This window comes from Sorex fumeus, unplaced genomic scaffold (genome assembly GCF_029834395.1).
Source record: "Sorex fumeus unplaced genomic scaffold, SorFum_2.1 ptg000044l, whole genome shotgun sequence".
NCBI lineage: Eukaryota > Metazoa > Chordata > Mammalia > Eulipotyphla > Soricidae > Sorex > Sorex fumeus.
Genome location: NW_026606101.1, coordinates 56,562,443 through 56,582,806, shown reverse-complemented (window position 1 = coordinate 56,582,806; position 20,364 = coordinate 56,562,443). Strand labels below are relative to the sequence as shown.

Here is a 20,364-nt window from a genome sequence, read left to right as displayed (position 1 = left end):
TCACTGGTGTGTAGCACCATAGTCACTAGTAGGACATTTCTTATTTTCTCCTTCCCATATCTATTTCTGCTTCTAAAGTGCTTGTGCTTTTCCTAAAAACCACAAAAGGAGCTCCCTGCACACACCAAAAGCAGTAGGGAAACATTTTAATGATGCCAAACTGCATCAGCAGTTCTGAGTAACTACCAAGAAGGAAGCTTAAGAGACAGACAGAGGGAAGTTCAAGGCTGGACTAGACCAGAACCTGAAGGGGCGGCTAGAGCCAGATTCCCTACTTCCTAAATCACAGCCCAGTTCTCCTTCTGCTAAAGAATATTTTAAGACCTGGGCTTTTTGACAAAAAGTGTCTGATAAATCATCACTGAAATGACCTTTACAGGGCTGTGGGGACCCATTGGATAAATCCCTTTGAAAATTATCTTTGTTGTAAGATAAGTGGCAGTAGGGCATGGCTAAGAGTGTGTGTGTGTGTGTGTGTGTGTGTGTGTGTGTGTGTGTGTGTGTATTGGGGAAAGAAGTATGTGTCAAGCTTGGAAAGTAGAAGTACTTTATAAGAGTAATTTTCTAATTTTCTTCTTTTTCTTATCTCCTCTCTCCTCTACTCTCTCTCCTCTCTCTTGTAACCTCTCTCCTCTTCCTCTCTCCCTCTCTGGGATGCTGGGAGGAACCCTGGCCATTCAGGTAGAAGGCAAGCACCCTACCCACTGAACTATCTCTCCAGCTTTTATAAGGATCATTTTCAGAAAGGAAATATATTTTTGGTCAAGTTGAAAATGCACCAGCAAGAACCAGCGTGCTGAGAACCAAACCCTGGGTGTTCGTACTAAGGGGAAAAGGGGGCAAAGCAAGGAAAGGAGAGGGGGAAGAAGGGAGGGGGAAATCTAACATAAGGGAGAGAAGCAGGAAGAACACAAAAAGGTAAGGGAGGGTGCAGTCAAATAGGGAATTTCTGGGAAAAGTTGAAAAAACAACGGTGGGTTTCATAAGAGCTCTAATGTTTAGATAAGGAGTTCCTGGGAAGAGTTTTAAAAAAGAGACAACTGTAGTTTTCATAAGAGCGCTAATGTTCATCTCCATGCTATTTGTTTATTTATTTTCGCATAGACACATCCATATCAAACGCGGGCCAACCGTGGCTGGCCTCTAGGAGGAACCTGCCAAGCATCCCTTCCTAGGAGGCAAAGAAGCTAGTGGGCAAGGAGGGAGCGTGCCAGGGAGCCCAGGCGTGCCGGGACTTCCTTGGGAACTGCATCCGGAGAGGGACGTTGAGACCTTCCCGCCCAAGAACGCAGTGCAGGAGTAGGGCAGAGGGCTGCTCAGGCACATCCCATCCCATCCCATCCCATCCCATCCCATCCCATCCCATCCCATCCCATCCCATCAATCCCACCCCATCCCATCCCATCCCATCCCATCCCATCCCATCAATCCCATCGCATCTCATCCCATCAATCCCATCCAATCAATCCCATCCCATCCCATCCCATCCCATCCCACTCCATCCCATCCCATTCCATCTCATCCCATTCCGTCCCATCCGATTCCATCAATCCCATCCCACCCCACCCCACCCCATCCCATCCCATCCCATCCCATCCCATCCCATCCCATCCCATCCCATCAATCCCATCCCATAAATCCAATCCCATTCCATCCCATCCCATAAATCCCATCCCATCCCACTCCACTCCATCATATCCCATCCCATCCCATCCCATCCCATCCCATCCCATCCCATCCCATCCCATCCCATCCCATTACATCTCATCCCATCCCATACCATCCCATCCCATCAATCCCATCCCATCAATCCCATCGCATCTCATCCCATCAATCCCATCCCATAAATCCAATCCCATTCCATCCCATCCCATAAATCCCATCCCATCCCACTCCACTCCATCATATCCCATCCCATCCCATCCCATCCCATCCCATCCCTCCCCTGCTGTGGCCGAGCAGCTGGCGCGCGGCGCCAGGGGGCGCTCCATGCACGGGGCGGGTCCGGGGCGGAGCTGCTTTAAAGGTGGGCGCCGGGCGGGTGCGCCTCAGTCCCGCAGCTCGCCCAGCGCCGCCGCCGCCGCCGCCGCCCGCCTCGGCCCCAGGTCGAAGCCCCCCAGCCACCCCCCGGGAGCCCAGTCCCGCGGCGCCGCCCGCCGAGCCCCGCCAACTCCCGGGAGTCCCGGCCGCGCTCCTGCCCGCCGCCCCGTCGCTGCACCTGCCGCCGAGCCATGGCCAACGCGGGGCTGCAGCTGCTGGGCTTCATCCTGGCCTTCCTGGGCTGGATCGGGGCCATCGTGAGCACCGCGCTGCCCCAGTGGAAGATCTACTCCTATGCCGGCGACAACATCGTCACGGCCCAGGCCATCTACGAGGGGCTGTGGATGTCCTGCGTGTCCCAGAGCACCGGGCAGATCCAGTGCAAAGTCTTTGACTCCTTGCTGAACCTGAATAGTGAGTGCGTTCCTCTCCTGCCCACCCCGCTGCGGCAGTGACCTGCCCACGCCCCGACCCCTGCTGCTCAGGGGGCTTCTTATTGGGGAGTGGTGCCCGCTCAATTCAGCTCACGCCGCTGGGGAGTGGTGCCCACTCATTTCAGCTCACGCCGCTGGGGAGTGGTGCCCACTCAATTCAGCTCGTGCAGCTCAGCTAGCTGATCACGGGCTGCACCCCATGCTAGGAAGTGGAGATGACCCTGGGTTGGGAGATTGCTGGATAACCCAAGTTCCACTTTGCTTCCGGAGCTCTCCAGGAGACGCTCTGCGGCCCTCCAAATTCCAGTGAATGTTGGGTGAAGAGGGTGAAGGACAAAGCTTGAACTTGAGGTCTTAGGTTTCCTCCCGGTCACTCTAAAAGTGCAAAGCAAACTTGTGGCACGGTGGAGTTTAAACCAAAAAAAAAGAAAAAAAAACTGGTGTGCTTTGAGAAGTTTGGAACTTTCTCAGAAGGTTCTCTGTAAAATACAACTTTAGAAAAAAAATCTTAAAGTAAAGATCTGTTTTATTAAAAATCTAGAGGAAAGTCACTCGCTTAGGTGGCGTGATCCAACTTCGTGCTTTCCACTCACCTTTATGTTCGATTCATTTGATTCTTTTGATTTTTAAGAATGTTTAGGGGTGACAGCTCCCCTTTGCTTCTTCTATCAAAGCTGTTTGAATGAGTCTCTTTAGATTTCCCCAAATGGTTTAGCTTTCACACCTGCGTCTTCAGGATAGGCAGATTGTGTCTAGTTAGAATGGAAAGTGGAGGTTGGTGACAGGTGGAAACGGAATGACAAGAAAGAGAAGTTCTAAATAACTTCCCTTTTGAAGTGAAGGGGAGAGTGAGGGCCCTTCCATGGGGGAAATGGTGGGACAGAGATGCAGCTGATGAAGAAAAGGTCACCAGGAGAGGCAGGTAGTGAGAGAAAACATTTCCTTCTTTCACAAAGACATTTGTGGGGGAGAGATGTTTGCTCCTTCTCTCCAGTTAGAAAGCATTGTCTTGAGAGAAGTATTCCAAAGAATGGTGGGAAGCCCTTGAGAGGATGCCCTTTTCACCCTTTTAATTTTTAATAAAATCTTTTGGATGCCGTGTCAGGCACATATCGCATTCCCACTAAATTAGGTAATAACAATTCGTGGCTGGAGTATCTTCTCTGAAATATGGCATTAGTTGTCTTGCACTATGTCTGCTAGGCCCTTTCATAAACTGACTTGAAGAACGGCTTCTTCAGCCTTTGCCTAGATAAACAAGCCTGCCCACCAGCTCACTTTGTATGTGGAGGGTAAGCTGTATTGTCGTTGCTCAAGTTCACTGCAGTTTTGTCCAGCTCCTGTATTTGCTTCACTGTTTTTTTTCTTCTTTCCAAAGTCAGACGGTTTAGACTTATTAACTCTGTTCTGGATCTATTTAAACACCATGAGCATTGATGAAAGAAGGTTTTCCAACATGCCAGGTGTTTTGAATGTTATCATTTTACCTTTTGAAGTTCATACTTTAGGACTCCTTGATTCCAACAGGAGGTGTAGAGTTAATCAAAGGTTTAGTAATTGTTCATTGGCTCTTAAAATATATTTGTACTTTTGTGGTGAATAATTCGAAAATAATCATTGATTCTGCACATGAAAATATCAGTATGACCGGTGAAATGGTGGCAGGCATTTGATTATTTGAAGCTTTGGAAGAAAAGATTTTGGGGCGATTTCAGTGAAATCTCTGATTGCTCTCATCAAAATAGTTCACTTTCTGTAGATATGAGAATGGTGCACATTAACACGATGTTAATATGTAACCCAAACTACTATCATTGATTTTTAAAGTGATTTTGCCAAATCGCTGGGGTTGGGGGGTGAGAAGAAAATTTGAGACATTGATGGGGGGACCTAGACACTGTTGTTTGGGTGGAATATTGGAAGGCAGCAAAGTTCACCACTATACCAAGACTGCAGTTATTACATTGTATACCTAAAACTATATCGTTAACAATAATGTATACCATAGAGTCTAAATTAAAGCTAGAAATAACTTTATTTTTAAATGTTAATTTTATCATGTTTAAATAGTGTTCCATCCTTAACCAAATGGAATCAGATTGAGCCATGTTAAAGAGATCTGTCCTGGTGTGCTGGGGGCTGAAGTGATAGTACAGGGGGTAGGGCATTTGCCTTAATTACGGCGAACCCAGGTTCAGTTCCAGCATCCCATATGGTCCTCCAAGCATAGCCAGGAGTAATTCCTTAATGCAGAGCCAGGAGTAACCCCTGAGCATCGCTCGGTGTGACCCATAAAGCAAAGAGAGAGAGAGAGACAGACAGAGAGAGGGACAGAGAGAGAGAGAGAGAGAGAGAGAGAGAGAGAGAGAGAGAAGGAGAGAGATCAGTCCTGATCAGTATAACATGAAAATATTTTATTTTCATACATTCCAAGTTATTATGTCCATTTCTATGTTTTAATAGCAGTGGGAGAGTTATATTAAACCTACCCATCTTTCAGATTTTTTTTTAGTTTTTGGTAGTTGTTAAGCCAGAGTTTATCCAAGGTGGAGCTAGGCCTTTCTCTCAAAACTGATTCCCAGAGAAGGGATCCTTGAGTCATAGATACTCTCTACAACCTGCCAGTGACTCACTGGATGCCTTTGGATGGATTACAGAGAACCTCTCTCAGTTTCTTCATCTGGGCAGTGTTGCTTGCACCGCCCACCTGATGGAGAGTCTTGGAACAGTGATTCATTGGCTGGTTTTGGTATAGTTCTATGATATCTTGAGCTGGGAAGAATTTTCTGATGATAAAGTTTTGTCTAGAAGAGATTATCTTCATCTCAAGAGTAATTTTTATTTTCAGGAGAAAAAGTTTCCAGAATGCTTCCTGAAGTTATACTTTGTTCTCTTTGCCAGTACCGCCCATTTGGCATTTTAGTGTCCAGATACAGGGATTTTTTTTAAAAAGGTTGCAGCACAAACCGTGTCTTAAAACAAAACAGAGCTGTGTTCTCTTGCTCTGACGAGTACCAGCTATAAAAAAGAAATCACATGACCTTCATAAAGTAATTAACGTGATGCAGTATATTTAAACTGTCTAGGAAATGAGGTACAAAAGAGTTTCTTTTAGGTGGTTCTTGCGAAGCATTTTATGAAAATGTAACTGAGAAACTTCCTGGGGAAACAGATGTTAAACTGTGTTGTGGTTTTACTATGGCTGGGACAATTTCCATTCAAAATATGTAATGTTTATTGACGCTGATGACTCCCGTAGCTGAACAGTGGAATACACAAAGGATACTGACTTTTTACAGTGGCCTTTTCTCCATTTATCTGTGCATTTTACCTATTTTTGACCCAGTTCTCAAATACTTGGTCAGCTGGCCCTTGTTTTGTGTTTAGTTCATGGCTTCTTCTTTCTGATATTTAACAGCTGGTTGACACTGGGCTACCAGGTAGGCTGCTGGTGTGAGGTGAGCAAGCAGAGAACGAGTGATCATTTTATGGGAACGTGGTAGGGAAAATCCACGCAGCAGACAAATGGGAGGTTATGCCAGACTCTCTCTAAAATCCGCCTCCAACACTGGGATTCTGTAATTTGTTTGTGAGCTCCTACAGCCTGTTGAACTTGCTTTGCATGAATCCACATGGCGTGTAGGAGTGTTTAATGAACATTGGTTGTGAGTGAGGTTTCCCGCATTCTCACCATGATGTCAGGCTCAAACAGAAACAAAAAACTCACTGACTTGAATAGTCTTTGGAGCGTAGAGAGTGAAAAGGACACCCACTTAAACCTTCTACTCTGCTCTGTACCTTCTAGACCAACTTGGTCAAGGGGCAATTGGTGTTTAGATCTCCTAAAAGAATTAGTCCTGGCATTTGTATGATAGAAGATAGAAGTTGGGTGAAAATTTGGGCCTAAGTCCAGGAACCTTAGCTCTTAGTGTCTTTTATGGTGACTTTGAACTAACTAGCTACATATATAATGATAAGCAACTTGATCTTTCCAGACTGTAGTTTGTCCACACATAAAATACAGCTAGTGGAAGAAAATATCACTGTATCATTGTATCACTGTCATCCCGTTGTTCGTCAATTTACTCGAACAGGCGCCAGTAACTTCTCTATTTGTCCCAGCCCTGAGATTTTAGCAGGCTCTTCTTACTCGTCTTTCCCAATGACTGGAGGCGCTTTCAGGGTCAGGGGAATGAGAAAATATAGGGAGATAAATGCATGATACATTTATCCATTCAATAAGTGTGAGCCAGGCCTTATTCTTGCTTCTAAGGATGCAGATAAGTTGATTTATAAGGTTGAATCCATCCAAAGTGGGTTCCCTCCAGTGTCGACATTCTTTGTTGCAAACTGCAGGAAAATGGCAAATGGTGGAGACTTCCTTGACTGAAATGAATAAGTAGAACAGAAGTAGTAGAAAAGCCTGGCTCAGTCACATTTCTCTGAAAAAAAAAGGGGGGGAATAAAATTTCTATGAAAATTCTGAAAGTATAAGTGCTACCTTACCTCAGACCAATTCAGGTTCTGATGGTGGAGTGTTTGCTCTGAGGTTCCCAGTGGGAACCAGCACACATAGCCATAAAACAGAAATGCTAATAAGGAGTCATGAGAAACATTGAACATGAATAAAAGTGGAAGATTTAATAAGTGGAGTAGCCAGGGGAATGTAGGTCTGTGACTGTTATGGGTCCATTTTACTATTAAGAAGAGGAGCACAGATTTGTCCTAATTGTACTATCAGTTCATTTCCCTAACATTTATGGAGCAACTACTGAAGCAAAGGAGGCTATGTGAGGATGAAGATACAATTATTTTTTTTTTTAGCTTTTTGGGTCACACCTGGCCATGCACAGGGGTTACTCCTAGCTCTGCAATCAGGAATTACTCCTGGTGGTGCTCAGGGGACCAAATGGGATGCTGGGAATAGAACCCGGGTCAATCATGTGCAAGGCAAATGCCCTACCCTCTGTGCTATCGCTTCAGCCCCAATACAATTAATTTATTTTTAAGCTCTGTAAGGAAGCGTTATAGTTGTAAAAAACATAAATAATGTTAGCTATTTACAGAAGAATATGCTATTTTCATAGTAAACTTCAAAAAGGATATTTAAAAAAATATTCCACTTGTCTCTATTTTGCTTTTTATGTTTATGAAGACTAACGTGCATAATATAGATCAGTAACTCCCAACTGATTTTTCCTTTTGTTTTTAAGTAGGATGTTTGAAAGTATTTATTCAAATTTATGTGTTTGGGTTACAAGTAGTGAGAACTACTAGAAAATCGTTAATCTCAGGATTATCAGTCTAGTTAAGTGTAAATAAAAGAAGGCCTTGTCACTTTGCTCATGAATAATGATGCAAAACATAGTGTGATATCTTAAATGTTCCCTAGCCAATTCGTTCAACTTTATTCAATAATAATAGTATTGTAGACATATCTGAAAATTTAAGAGATCAAGAAAAGAATTCAATTGTTTCCAGATTTGATCCAGTTATACTATTTTAAATGTTAAATATCAAAGTTAAATGTCCAAGACTATATTGTATCTCCTTGTAGCACAATATTATTTGATAGCTTTCAGTCACCTCTCAGCTTCTCTGACCTGTCCACAATTATTCCACTAGGGGGAAAAAAGGAAAGCTTAAGGAATGAAAATACAAAAATTATGAAAAGTAGATCAAGTTGAGCAAAAATCATGATTTGTCTTCCTTATATGAAGTCCTAACGTTTAACAAAATCTAAATCAAATTAAGTATGTTTATATGGAAGATCTAACATAGTCTTCCTAGGGAGGTTTTTCTTAGTATTATTTTACTGATTGAGCTAAGCACCAGAGAGTATTTATTACCTATAATCTTAGTAACTTTTTGAGAAGATGAAGACATATTCTAATTTAAATTCAATGACCATAGATAAAATCCATGTACGTCTCTAGGTACAATTCCTAGTGCTTTAAATGGAAATTGTGAACAAATACCCGTCCCAAGTCATCAAAGAGTTCACAATTAAGTATTTTAAATCTCTGACTTAAAAGACTTCAATAAGACCTTAATTTAAAGGATTCATCTGGTTCCAGCTAAAACCTATGCAATTTAGATTCTATCAGCACATAAAACCCTCATAACTTGTACCATAGCACTTACTTACTTTGACACCTAATATATCATTACATAGCTCAGCTAGTGAGTTTTCATCATGCTATGATTTTTAGCCTTTAAAAAATTATGTTTACATTTCCGCTGACATGTCACTGTAGTTAAGAATTCCTCCAGCTGTCTCCAACGAAGAGAGATTTTTGTGTTTGACGTCCATCCAGTATTGTAAAATACAGAGAAGTTTCCTAAACCAATGGGTGTCAGGATGTAAATAAAAAAATGTTTCTTTGCAAAATAATACTATTGATGTATTACACTTTTAAAAGTGCGTCATCGTGCTCTTCCTCTGAATGGTCTGAACGAGTGGAAAGCACTTTCCCATTTTATTCATTATTATCTGTCCATTGTATAAGCAATGCATTATTCTTAAAGGAAATGAAACATACTAGAGCTTTGGGCAAACATAGAACAAAGTATCTATCCCCTCTCCCCTTGTCCTTTAGAAACTTTGAAAAGGAGAGGAAAGAGTAAACTGGGTAAGCTATCCATCAAATATGATCATTGGAAGGTGAAGAATATTAAAGAAGCAAATAGTAGATGTTTGATAAATCTGTAGATAAGTCTAGGTGAATGTAGATGGAACTCTCCAATAACATCTCTCTGTTCCCTGCCTGGGTGGCTTAATAAGAGACTGACTCATGAGACTGAGACCCTGTAAACTCATGAAGTGTACCTTGTGATCCAGCGCTAGACCTGCTGGGCTGGTGACCTGCTGATTTTATGTGAAGTGCAGATCAGAATGATTGTTATAGAAGCTGAGTCCAGTTTGTAGTCCTAAAACTCAAAGTGAAAACTTGGAGAGAGATCAGAGAAAGCAGCAAAAGTAATTAATAAGGGTTGAACAATTGAGTATTTAGGAGAAAACAAAGCCAGTGGTTTAGAGATTAAGAAACTACACATAGTTGAAGGGCTGTCGCTGAAAGAATGTTAACTAATTCTGTTCTCTGTAGCTAGGGGACAATCCTGTGACTCCTTCTTTAAGGCCCTCTATAAATTCTGATTACTTAGAATAAAGTCCAAATCCCTTTCTCTAGCTTGCAAAGTTGTGCATGATAAATGCCTTATGCCCCCCTTGCTAAAAAACAACTCATTTCACTTTCTATAGTCTTTTGATAGAGGGACCAACTATCATTACATACCTGGGACTGAGGGCTGTTTTTGGAAGCAGGATTTGTTTTAAAACCAAGGCTGTTCTAGGCAAATGGGTGGGTCATCACTCAGTTCTCCTGGCATATGGATAACCTCTGTGATTTTTTTCAGCATCTTCTTGTCCAGCATTCCACAGACTGAAGTGCTTTTTTCATCAATGGGCTCTTATGACTAAATATGACATTTGCATTTTAGATAAGATTAGTTGTTCATTTTCGCCCTTTAAGTTAGAAGTGAGGGCTGTTCAAACTTTGGGCCATGTTAAGGTCTGAAAAATCATGTGGTCCTGACCTTGTACTTGACAGGGAAGAGAATTTGTTTCATGTTGGCTTCCCAAGACCTGTCTGCGTCTATTGTATGAACTGAGAATGATGCTATAAATATCCAGATGGATCAGAGGCAGTAAAAACATTCCCCAGCCCTGTTCTAAGTAATGACTGTCAACAGGAACACTATTGGTAAATTAGAAGGAAGGCCACGCCATCATTTTGGAGTTCTTGGTACTTTCCTCTTCATACCAGTGTGGTTTTCCTTTCCATAGAAGTAGTTTTGCAATCATATTTTTTGATAACTATATAGTCAATGGAATATATATTTAATTTATTAGCTCCTGTCCTACCCAAGAATCACAAGCTAAGTGTGAAGTTAAGGTGCTTATGTTCCTACATACCTTATAAGGAGATGAATATACAAAGAGAGGTGGGAAGCATCTCTTATTTCTGAATGAAATAAAAATGTATCTTCACATTCAAAACATCACTCAGTAGAGTAAATATATTCATATATACATATATATTTGAAATATGTATGATTTTATCTCAGAATATATTATGACAATGATGAAAAGCCCAGAAAATTAAAATTAAATGATGTTTTAAAACATTCCTTTTAATCATGATCAGTTACCTCTGTTCACAACCCTAAAAATTCTGAGACTAAATTTGGATCTATTTTGTGAGATATTAAAAAAAATAAACTCTGAGATATGAAGTCCCCATCATCTTATCCACTTCTGAAGATCATTAGTCAATCATTCCAAACAGTGAGATGTATCATCAGTCACACTTTATGTGATAGAAACACGGTCCCAGGGGATAATAAGTCATTTATCCTAGATAACATGGTTTGTTATATTGTAGTACTTACATACGAAATATATTTGTAATAGGTACATATGAAATATTCTTGTTGCTTATTAGAACTATCAAGGAGACAGTGATCTTTATTTGTTGTTTGAATGATTGTGTTTCTGTGTTTGTTTTTGTGTTGCTGGTGATAGAATCCAGGGCTCACATACACAAGGCAAGCACTTTACTACTGAGCTATCCTAACCCAGTCATCCTTATTTGAATGAATAAATAAATCCACAATTTAGTCTGTTCTTTCTAATGAATAGAATATCAGCTCTTTCAGAAAAGTGTATGTCTGGGGTCAGAGCAATAATACTACAATGGGTAGGGTGTTTGCTTTGCACACTGCCAACCATGGTTTGATCCCCAGCACCCAGATGGTCTGCCAAGGTCCACCAGGAGTGATCCCTGAGCACAAAGCCCAGAGTAATCCCTGAGAACTGCTGGGTGTGACCAAAAAACAAACAAAGCCAAAGAAAATGTGTATCATAGACTTGAACTGAGGGTATCATATTTTGATTTTTAGAAATTTATTGCCTAAAACTTAGAAACCTGATCCCAGATGATTTTTTATCATGATCTACTACATTGATGCCAAATATAGAAATTAAAAAATTAGTGGAATCTGTGAAATATTATATTGCATTACTTCCTGCTGACTTATATATGGAAATTTCATTTATAAAATTGGTGGTACCTGTGACTATGAATCCATTATGCTTCAAACTAAAAGTTATTTTGCTTCAAAAAATTAAATTCATATCTTATCACCTCCCAGTTTAGTTATTGGCAAAATAAATGGTGCTTATCCAGTCACGAAATGAAAATTATGAAAAATTTATTTTTATCTTCTAAATTCACCTGGATTATATGAAGCTTGATGATTGGAGTATAAAGCTGGTGATAATTACCAAGATATATTATATACCATTATAATTATAAATTGTTCAACATTAAGAGTAATACACATCATTGTTATTTCAAAATTAAAATACGGCATTACGATTAAATATGTATAATATAAAGCTCAACTAAACCTGTTCAGCCAGATCATTAATTGTATTTTTAAAAGATTTTTGAAAACTTTAAAAGTTAGAGTTAGAGAGCTTCTCATTCATCATCCAGTCCAATATTTGTTTTTCTGGAGAAGAAACCATATTGGTTGCTGACAGGAACATTTCTCAAACAGGGTCTTCAGGCTCATGGTGCAATTTTTCCTCCTTCATGTAGAATTGACATATACTTGGTTTTCTCTTATACTTGTCATATTATCTCTGCATATATTTCAACTGTTCCAAACTGTTTTCTCCTAGGTACTTTGCAAGCTACTCGTGCCTTGATGGTGATTGGCATCCTCCTGGGAGTAATAGCCATCTGTGTAGCCACTGTTGGCATGAAATGTATGAAATGTCTGGAAGATGATGAGGTACAGAAGATGCGGATGGCCGTTGTTGGGGGTGTGATATTTCTTATTGCAGGTAAGACAGGTCCTACTCACCTTTAACTTATGAAGATCTTTCTGGTATGAAGTCTATCTAGTTTCACTTTCCTTAGTTTATGTTTTTTTTTTTTCACTTGACTTATGTTATTTGAGTTTATTTGATTTTTTTATTTGGCTTTAAATCCAGATTTTTACATTCACTAATAGAAATTTAATGAGATAAAAATTTGATATCTCTGGTCACAGTGACAGGTATGGTCACTGAGGTTCCAGTTGCTAGAGGTTCATTAGAACCAGTTTCAACTCAGTGAACAGACAGATTTTTCATCTAGCAATCACTAAGAAACAATTCTGTCTCAGTTAGAAATTTTCTGTTCTATTTACCCCACAGCTACTACATAGAAAAGATGGGAAGTAGTGAGAGATGATATAAAGAATAAATCAATAGATCTGAAGAATAGATGTAACTGGAATTATTAGAAAGAAATGTGGGCAACATTCCATCTTAAAAAAATGCATGCACCCATAATTCAGTGAAGAGGAAGACCAAAAAAAGTGCACTTGTGATGTTGGAATGGTGGGAAATTAGGCTAAATGAGTTAAAAAGCAATTAACAAAAAACCTTGGAGATAACCCTTTTAAAATAAGGAGTTCATATTTTCACCTAAAATAAATAAGTATTTGAATGTATTTGATATTTTATTCAAATAATGATGATGAGTGACAAAAAATCAGAGAGAGAAATATATAAATATATGCCTCTTGGAGAGCCCAGGAAGCTACCAAGAGTATCCCACTGGCAAGAGCAGAGGCTGACAAGCTCCCCATGGTGTATTTGATATGCCAAACACAGTAGTGACAACAGGTCTCATTCCCCTGACCCTGAAAGAGTCTCTAATAGTTGGGAAAAGACAAGTAAGAAGAGGCTGCTAAAATCTCAGGGCTGGGAAGAATAGACGTTACTGGCGCCCGCTCAAGTAAATCGACGATCAACGGGATGACAGTGATGACAGTGAATGATGATGAGTTAGTTTTTTGATGTTTGAGAAAATGAGGACCAGGATTAAATGTGGCAGTTCTATAAAGATCTATAATGAGGCTTACTTTTGAAATGAAAGTGTTTGCATAAAATAGTATATAAAATGCAAACATAAATATTTCTGTAGGTTTATATTTATTTTCAAAGAGTATATGTGGTAATCTTTGATTTTTGAAATAAAACTACTAATACAAGCCACTTATAATCTACATAGAAATCTATTGTGCTTGAAAATGAGACTAGTAATATAAACTACCACTTGGAAAAGCTAGAAATGACTCTGACAAAAAGATACTCATTGTCTACCCAGTATAATGCAAGGATTTAGTCTATCCTGAAGTGTGCCTGGGCTTTGTGAAGCATTTTGGCTACAGTGATCAGTTTTGTTTTTGTTTTTGTTTTTGTTTTTTTGTATACCCAGATCAGTTCTTGTCAGAAAAAATATAGATGGGGGGACCTGGAAAGATAACATTTGGTAAGGTGCTTGACTTTGTCAAGGCTGAGCTTGTTAGATCCCTGAAACTCACTATGGTCCCCTGATCCCCACCAGGAGTGATTTCTGAGCACGACTAACTGTGGTCCAAACACAAAACAAAAACAAAAACAAGCAAAAAACAGCAAACAAAAATATGGATGATGTTTGATTTCAAATAATTAAATTTTATAATTAAATAATTACCACATCCCTTGTTTTACCCTCTTTTATTTTTTGTTTGCTTCTTTTATTTGTTAGTTTTGGGGCCACATCCACTGGTGGTTTACTCTTGGCTCTTTTGCTCAGGATCACTGATAGCAGGCGTTGGGAGATCCTCTAGGGTGCCCGGGAGTCATCCCAGTTGACAACATGCAAGACAAGTATCCAACTTTCTGTACTGTCTAACCCACTTTATAATTCTCCTAAGTAATAGATCTTTTCCACTTAGTTTCAGGGACTTCTAGCGTATGAGTTGAAAGTTTCAGGTCACTCCCATGATCTATCTGAACAACTCAAAGCAAGAGTGTTTTCTGACAAGTGTTAGAGATCGAATTAGACTGAACCATTTTGGGGTTGAACAGTGAAGCATTACTATAAAGATTTAATTTCTCTATATTGGTGATATTTTAGAATTATTGTAAGAATAATTTATTTTGTATCGGCAGGATCATAATATTAAATAATTGTGTGCAAGATGGACTGAATTATTTTTGACTGAGTAGAATCTCTGGTATTTTTGAAATATGCAGTGTCTGTGAGGTTGAAAGTGTGCTGCTTAAACAGATATGATGTGACATCTCAGCAGGTATCCTGATAATACCTAGTATATCTGTACAGCTAGTAAGAATTTAGATGATTTGGTTTATTCTTGGCTGGTCCACTTCTTCCCTGATATGTTAATACAGATGAACATTTGAATCTGCAGAAATATAAATTTGAGTCTGATCAAGAAGAGTGTAGAAGGATTTTTTTAATCATTCACTTTACAACTGGTTCTACATATACTAATAAGATCATTAGTTTGATCAAACAGAGCTATATGCTAATGTGTAGCAATATACTTGAAAGAGATATTAGGACACCATACATCATTGAATTGTTTCCCAATGGCAGTGATCTTGAATTATTATTGGAAAACAAGATGGCAGAAAGTGCATAACTGTGATGAACTGTGCCTAACAATGACCTAATATTTTGTATGTATTATTAAATAATTGAATAAATTAACTCTAATCTGCATAAATTAAAACTATCTAAATTAAAAATTGGTGCACTATTGATAATATTGAATCCTTGTAAAATTTTTATAAATTTAATGCTATGTACTTAAGCTTAGTGGTCCATGAGGATTAAATCTTTGGTTTTGAATTTCTCTAGGTCTGGCTCTGTTAGTTGCCACAGCATGGTATGGAAATAGAATTGTTCAAGAATTCTATGACCCTATGACACCAGTCAATGCAAGGTAATGCTATTCATGTGTATAATAGTTTTTTCTCAGAAAATTCTCTTTATGTTTGGTAAATAACAGCTAGCTCTTTATCTTCTCAGATTTGTTCTTCAGTGTTTCATTGATTTTTAAACTAAAAGTTAATTTGAATAGATCATGATTCAGGCTAAAATGAGTTTGATCTTTCTTCCTCAATACATGATATTGATGACAAAATATGTACTTAAAAATAGAAAAGTTTCAAGTTCTATAGTTTTCAACTGTATGTGGACCATATTAATTGTATTTTTATATTGAGATGTTTATGTATTTGTATTCGGGGGCTGGAGCGATAGCATAGCGGGTAGGGCGTTTGCCTTACAAGCGGCCAACATGGCCGACCCGAGTTCGATTCCTCCGCCCCTCTCGGAGAGCCTGGCAAGCTACCGAGAGTATTCGATATGCCAGACACAGTAACAACAAAGTCTCCAATGGAGACGTTACTGGGCCCGCTCGAGCAAATCGACGATCAACGGGAGGGCCTTTACCTTTACCTTTTATGTATTTGAAATTCCCTCTATGCTCTCTATATTTAGACACTTAATTTTTATTATTGGTGTTGAGTAGACAAATTTTTAATTGTAAAAATTATACTGTTGTAGAGGTTGATGAATACTCGTTCATTCCCAAGCATCTTACCAATGCAAGTACAGTTGAATTATTTATGGGAAAAGTAGGTTGAGATACCACTTACAAATTATATGCTCCACCACGGCTATAAAATTGACTTTTACAAAGGTCACCATTCTTATATTATAAGTTTTGGGAATTAAAAAGTTAATTCTTGGCTGTAGTGTAATGACACTCTTTGATCAGGGACAAAGCTCTTTGTCTGTGTTCATACCTTTAAAGTTTAATAACTACATTCAGAGTCAGGATGTTAAGATATAATTATTGTTTGTTGAGTCTAGGATGAATGGATGAAAAAATCACATTGGTTGAAGAGATAAGGTGTGATACTTTGTAATAATAATCAGCCACCTATGGAAAAACATTCTGCCATGAGTATGTTGGAACCCTTCCCGTAAGATTGACAGTGAAGAACAAAAACTCCTGCAGACAGATAGGCTAAAATTTTACCTGCAATGCCTGTGAAAGCACTTTATAAATAGTTGGCACTCTACACTTGTTATGTACATTGTCTCTTAGGGCACTATTCCTAAAAGCAGTTCAGTGTGTTAGAAAAAATCATTTGACTTTAAGAGATGCAGAAAATGAGGTAGAAAATGAAGGTTCTAGCGCAGTATTTCAGAGTTTGCATTAGGATTCATATTCATACCTTATTTTCCACAGTTAGTAGTAGATCTTCATTCCAGATATCTGTCTTAATACAGCTGGCTGGATCAGCTAAGTCTAGAAATGTTCATTGTCTGTTTAGAAGTCTTTATTGTAGAGTTACAAATTAAAGCCTGTTTTGTTATATGAAATCGACTATTTAAAATCTGAATAATTTTCATCACATTCTAGTGATTTCTTTATAGATATTTTTGCTACTTGGTGAGAGCATAACTTATTAAGCTTTAACCTTAGACCCATTATCCAAACCTGACTTCATAAATCTATACACATCATTTGCAAGTCTGCACTTGTAGAATTCTCTGGAAGTATTTGTGTAATTAACCTTCTGTTCCATGACATGTTGCCTGCCTGATATAATATTGCAAATTGTCAGCAACTCTAATGAAAATATTGGTGTGTGTGTGTGTGTGTGTGTGCTAACAAACACTAATGATAAACACTAATGATAAATCCCTAGGATTTATATGTTTTTTTTCCAGTTTGTGTGTATGTGTGGGAGGGGAAGCGGGGAGTGACGGGAGTTCATGAGGACTATTTATAAAACTCTCTTTCAATAATTACACTAGGAAAGTTTCCAGTGTTTCATTAACTAAACAAATGTGTTATCTTTTCTTTTTAGGTATGAATTCGGTCAGGCTCTATTCACTGGTTGGGCTGCTGCTTCTCTCTGTCTTTTGGGAGGTGCCCTACTTTGCTGCTCCTGTCCCAGAAAAACAACATCTTACCCAACACCAAGGCCCTATCCTAAACCTACACCTTCGAGTGGGAAAGACTATGTGTGACACTGAAACAGAGGACATAACCAAGCTGGAACAAGCAGAAAAGTGGACGTTGAAATACCACCACTGATACTAAAAAGGCCTTAAACTGTTGACTCTTGCAGTCTGAACTGTGTTATTACCAAAACAAAACCATATTTTTTAAAAGTATCCATTGCTAGAAAATGGTTTCTTTTATCTTTTTTTCTTCAATCTGGATGGAACCCTTTGCCATTTGTATAATTGCAGTCCACTGAGTGATAACCTCATATGGGGGAGGGGGTGCTTCTCAAATATATATAGTATGTATATACAGGGTTTTCTATAAAAAATTAGATAACAAAAGCTCTTATTCATATATGTTGGTATAAACATGCCTAAATATATATCTAAAGAGAGAAAAATATATTTAATTCTATGTTGATTACAGTAACCATTTACTTGGTATATTTCTGTGCTTTCTCTAGGTAGACTAATATCTAATTAGAGTAGAATTAATATAATGTACTTCTTCAGCTTTTAATGTTTTTGACAGAAGTGTTAATCAATCTAATGTATGGATTCTTTTAGCTATTATGCCCTTTTCATGTGCTTGCTATTTTTTTTATTATTATGATATGATAGCACCTACTTTGTCCTCAGTCATTCTTTATTCCTTTTCTTTGTGCTGGGGTTGGTCTTGACCCTTGACTCTTGATAACACATTTCATGAGCTTAAAATTTAATTCTTAAGTCAAGGAGCCTCTTACCCAGGGTTGGGAATATAGGTCTGCCATAAAGCTCTTGACTGTATGTGTGAAGCCCTGGGTTCAATCCCCAACACCACAAAAACAAAACATATCTAAACAAGGACTTCTTCAAAATCGGGACTGTTGGAACAATTCTTCCTGTAAATTCAGAATGATATATTCCCATAACCTTCGCACACGATTCACGTGCTCTGACCTCTCACACATTTGTCTGCTTGGGAAATATTTGTCCCAGTGTGTACTGTGTTCTGCTTTCTCAGGTGTTGTAACACAGTTTTATTGATTAAATTTTGAGCTATTTATTCACTGTTACCCATTCCCTCAAACCACGAGCAGTCTAATCCCAGCATCTTCTCAACAGTTTTCTCATATGTAAATAGCGTAATGTTTACCTCTTCCCAGAAAGGTGTGGCCTGTTTGCATGAATGAAGTTCAAGACTTTCTGTAGTGATAATCTGGTGACAAATAGTCTTTTTGTAGCTGTAAGCATGTCACTTAATCTTTCTCCTCTTTGTCAAATTGAGATAATGATACTTAACCAGCTGGTAGAGGTGGTGCGAGTATCAATTAGTAGGTATTATGCTCATTCTTTGAACATGAAATATGCCCGAGTGTTTTTATTTTCTCAATTGGCTATTAAGAAGTCATAAAACCAAATCTGCAAACACATATTCACATAATTCAGCAGTTTTCTTCCCCCTCCAGTCTGTTTCCTTTCAACAGTACCTAGCATTTTGCTGGTGCTCCCTTTCCATTCTAACAATTACTCTTCGTTTCCCAGTCTGTGGAAAATGCTACTTCACTTGAGCTAGATGATGTAATGAAAGGGTGTTAGCTTTGGTGTCTGGAGACCTGATTTGAGTCTTGGTGCTATCAATTACTGTCTGACGGAGCAAGATACTTGACTGCCCTAGATTTATTGCTTCAGCTGGAGATTGCATTGTAATTCTTGACCTGCCTACTTCACAGAGCCTTTGTGGGGATCAGGTGAGAGGTGAGATGGGCTCGTGGAAATATGGTTTAGTAAGGTGAAAATACTGTCCTATGGAAAGGCATTAAGGATTTCAGATCACAGGTGTTGCATTATTGCTTACATGACTCCAAAAAAATGACACTTTAAAAATATAGGTTTCTTAACAGATTTCTCAAGCCACGAAACATGAAAGAAAACTTCAGTTTACACAATGAGAAGGTTTCTAAGTCTTTGCTTCTTTAACCAGTTTATATTCATGCTGTCTGTGGCAATTCTCCCTTCAGGAAAAGAGTTGACTTAGGACAAGTCTGCAAATGGAATGGATAAAACAAAAGTGTAAATATTTACAAAGACAAAGGATAGGAGATAGTTTTGAATTAGAACTTGCAAGGTTATACAAGATGTATATCTGTTAAGTGATACTGTCAGAACTATTGCAATTATTTGCAAGCTGACACTAGGGTAGGAGGTTTGGCAGGCTCATTTACCGTGAAACCACATGAGGGAAGTTATGCAAAGGAGTGCATCATACAAGAGCTTTAACTAGAACCTATTAATGTGCTTTATAAACATGAAAATCAAAGCTTCTAGAAGGTATGGTCAAGGAGTTATATCTTAATGATATCTGAGTACAAATGCTTCTTACTACTTGCTAAATTCATAAAGAAATCTGTAGTCACAAACAGCAAACAGTTGTTATAACCGAATTTTGATATATTTGTACTCTGCCATATACCTGTAAACAGACCAATAGCGATCGTGGGGTTTTGTAATGGGAATTTGTACAAAGCATTACTCTTTTTTCAATAAATTTTTTAATAAAAAGAACCCTCTGCCTTGTTGTTTTAATTACTTACTTAAAGATTGCTATGCTTCGGAGAGGAGATGGTTTTCAATAGGATCTGACTCACTGTTCTTTCCTGGGAAGAAACTACAGTGCCTCCAAGCTGTCTCAATTAGTTCAGCGACCCAACCCACGAGAACGCTCTATGCTTTTCAAACTGAAGCTGATTCCTCATCAAGACTGGTAATAGTTCAGAATATAAAATTTAAAGATAAAACACCCCTCATTTAGGGGCTGGCATGATTATATGAGGATAGGGCACTTGCTTTGCATGTGGCCTACCCAGGTTCAATCCCTACAACCCCATATTGTCCTCTGAGCCCACCCAGGAGTGATCTCTAAGTGCAAAGTCAGGAGTTCGTCTAATTAAGGCTGGTTTGGCCCAAAGGAT

General features: G+C 38.9%; 1 protein-coding gene across 1 annotated transcript; it reads left to right on the top strand.

Moving 5' to 3' along the window:
- Positions 1 to 2,172: 2,172 nt before the first annotated feature.
- On the top strand, positions 2,173 to 19,951 carry CLDN1 (claudin 1). The gene is made up of 4 exons (XM_056121623.1): positions 2,173 to 2,454; positions 12,223 to 12,387; positions 15,242 to 15,326; positions 17,269 to 19,951. The coding sequence occupies exons 1-4, from the start codon at positions 2,232 to 2,234 to the stop codon at positions 17,429 to 17,431; spliced, it is 636 nt and encodes a 211-aa protein (XP_055977598.1). The 5' UTR covers positions 2,173 to 2,231; the 3' UTR covers positions 17,432 to 19,951.
- The last annotated feature ends 413 nt before the right edge of the window (positions 19,952 to 20,364 follow it).

Bases quoted from the DNA above. Each gene is read 5' to 3' on its own strand.
- CLDN1 (XM_056121623.1), top strand. From the start codon at position 2,232: ATGGCCAACGCGGGGCTGCAGCTGCTGGGCTTCATCCTGGCCTTCCTG. The intron at 2,455-12,222 runs GTGAGTGCGTTC...GTTTTCTCCTAG, and splicing joins CTCCTTGCTGAACCTGAATA to GTACTTTGCAAGCTACTCGT. The intron at 12,388-15,241 runs GTAAGACAGGTC...GAATTTCTCTAG, and splicing joins TGTGATATTTCTTATTGCAG to GTCTGGCTCTGTTAGTTGCC.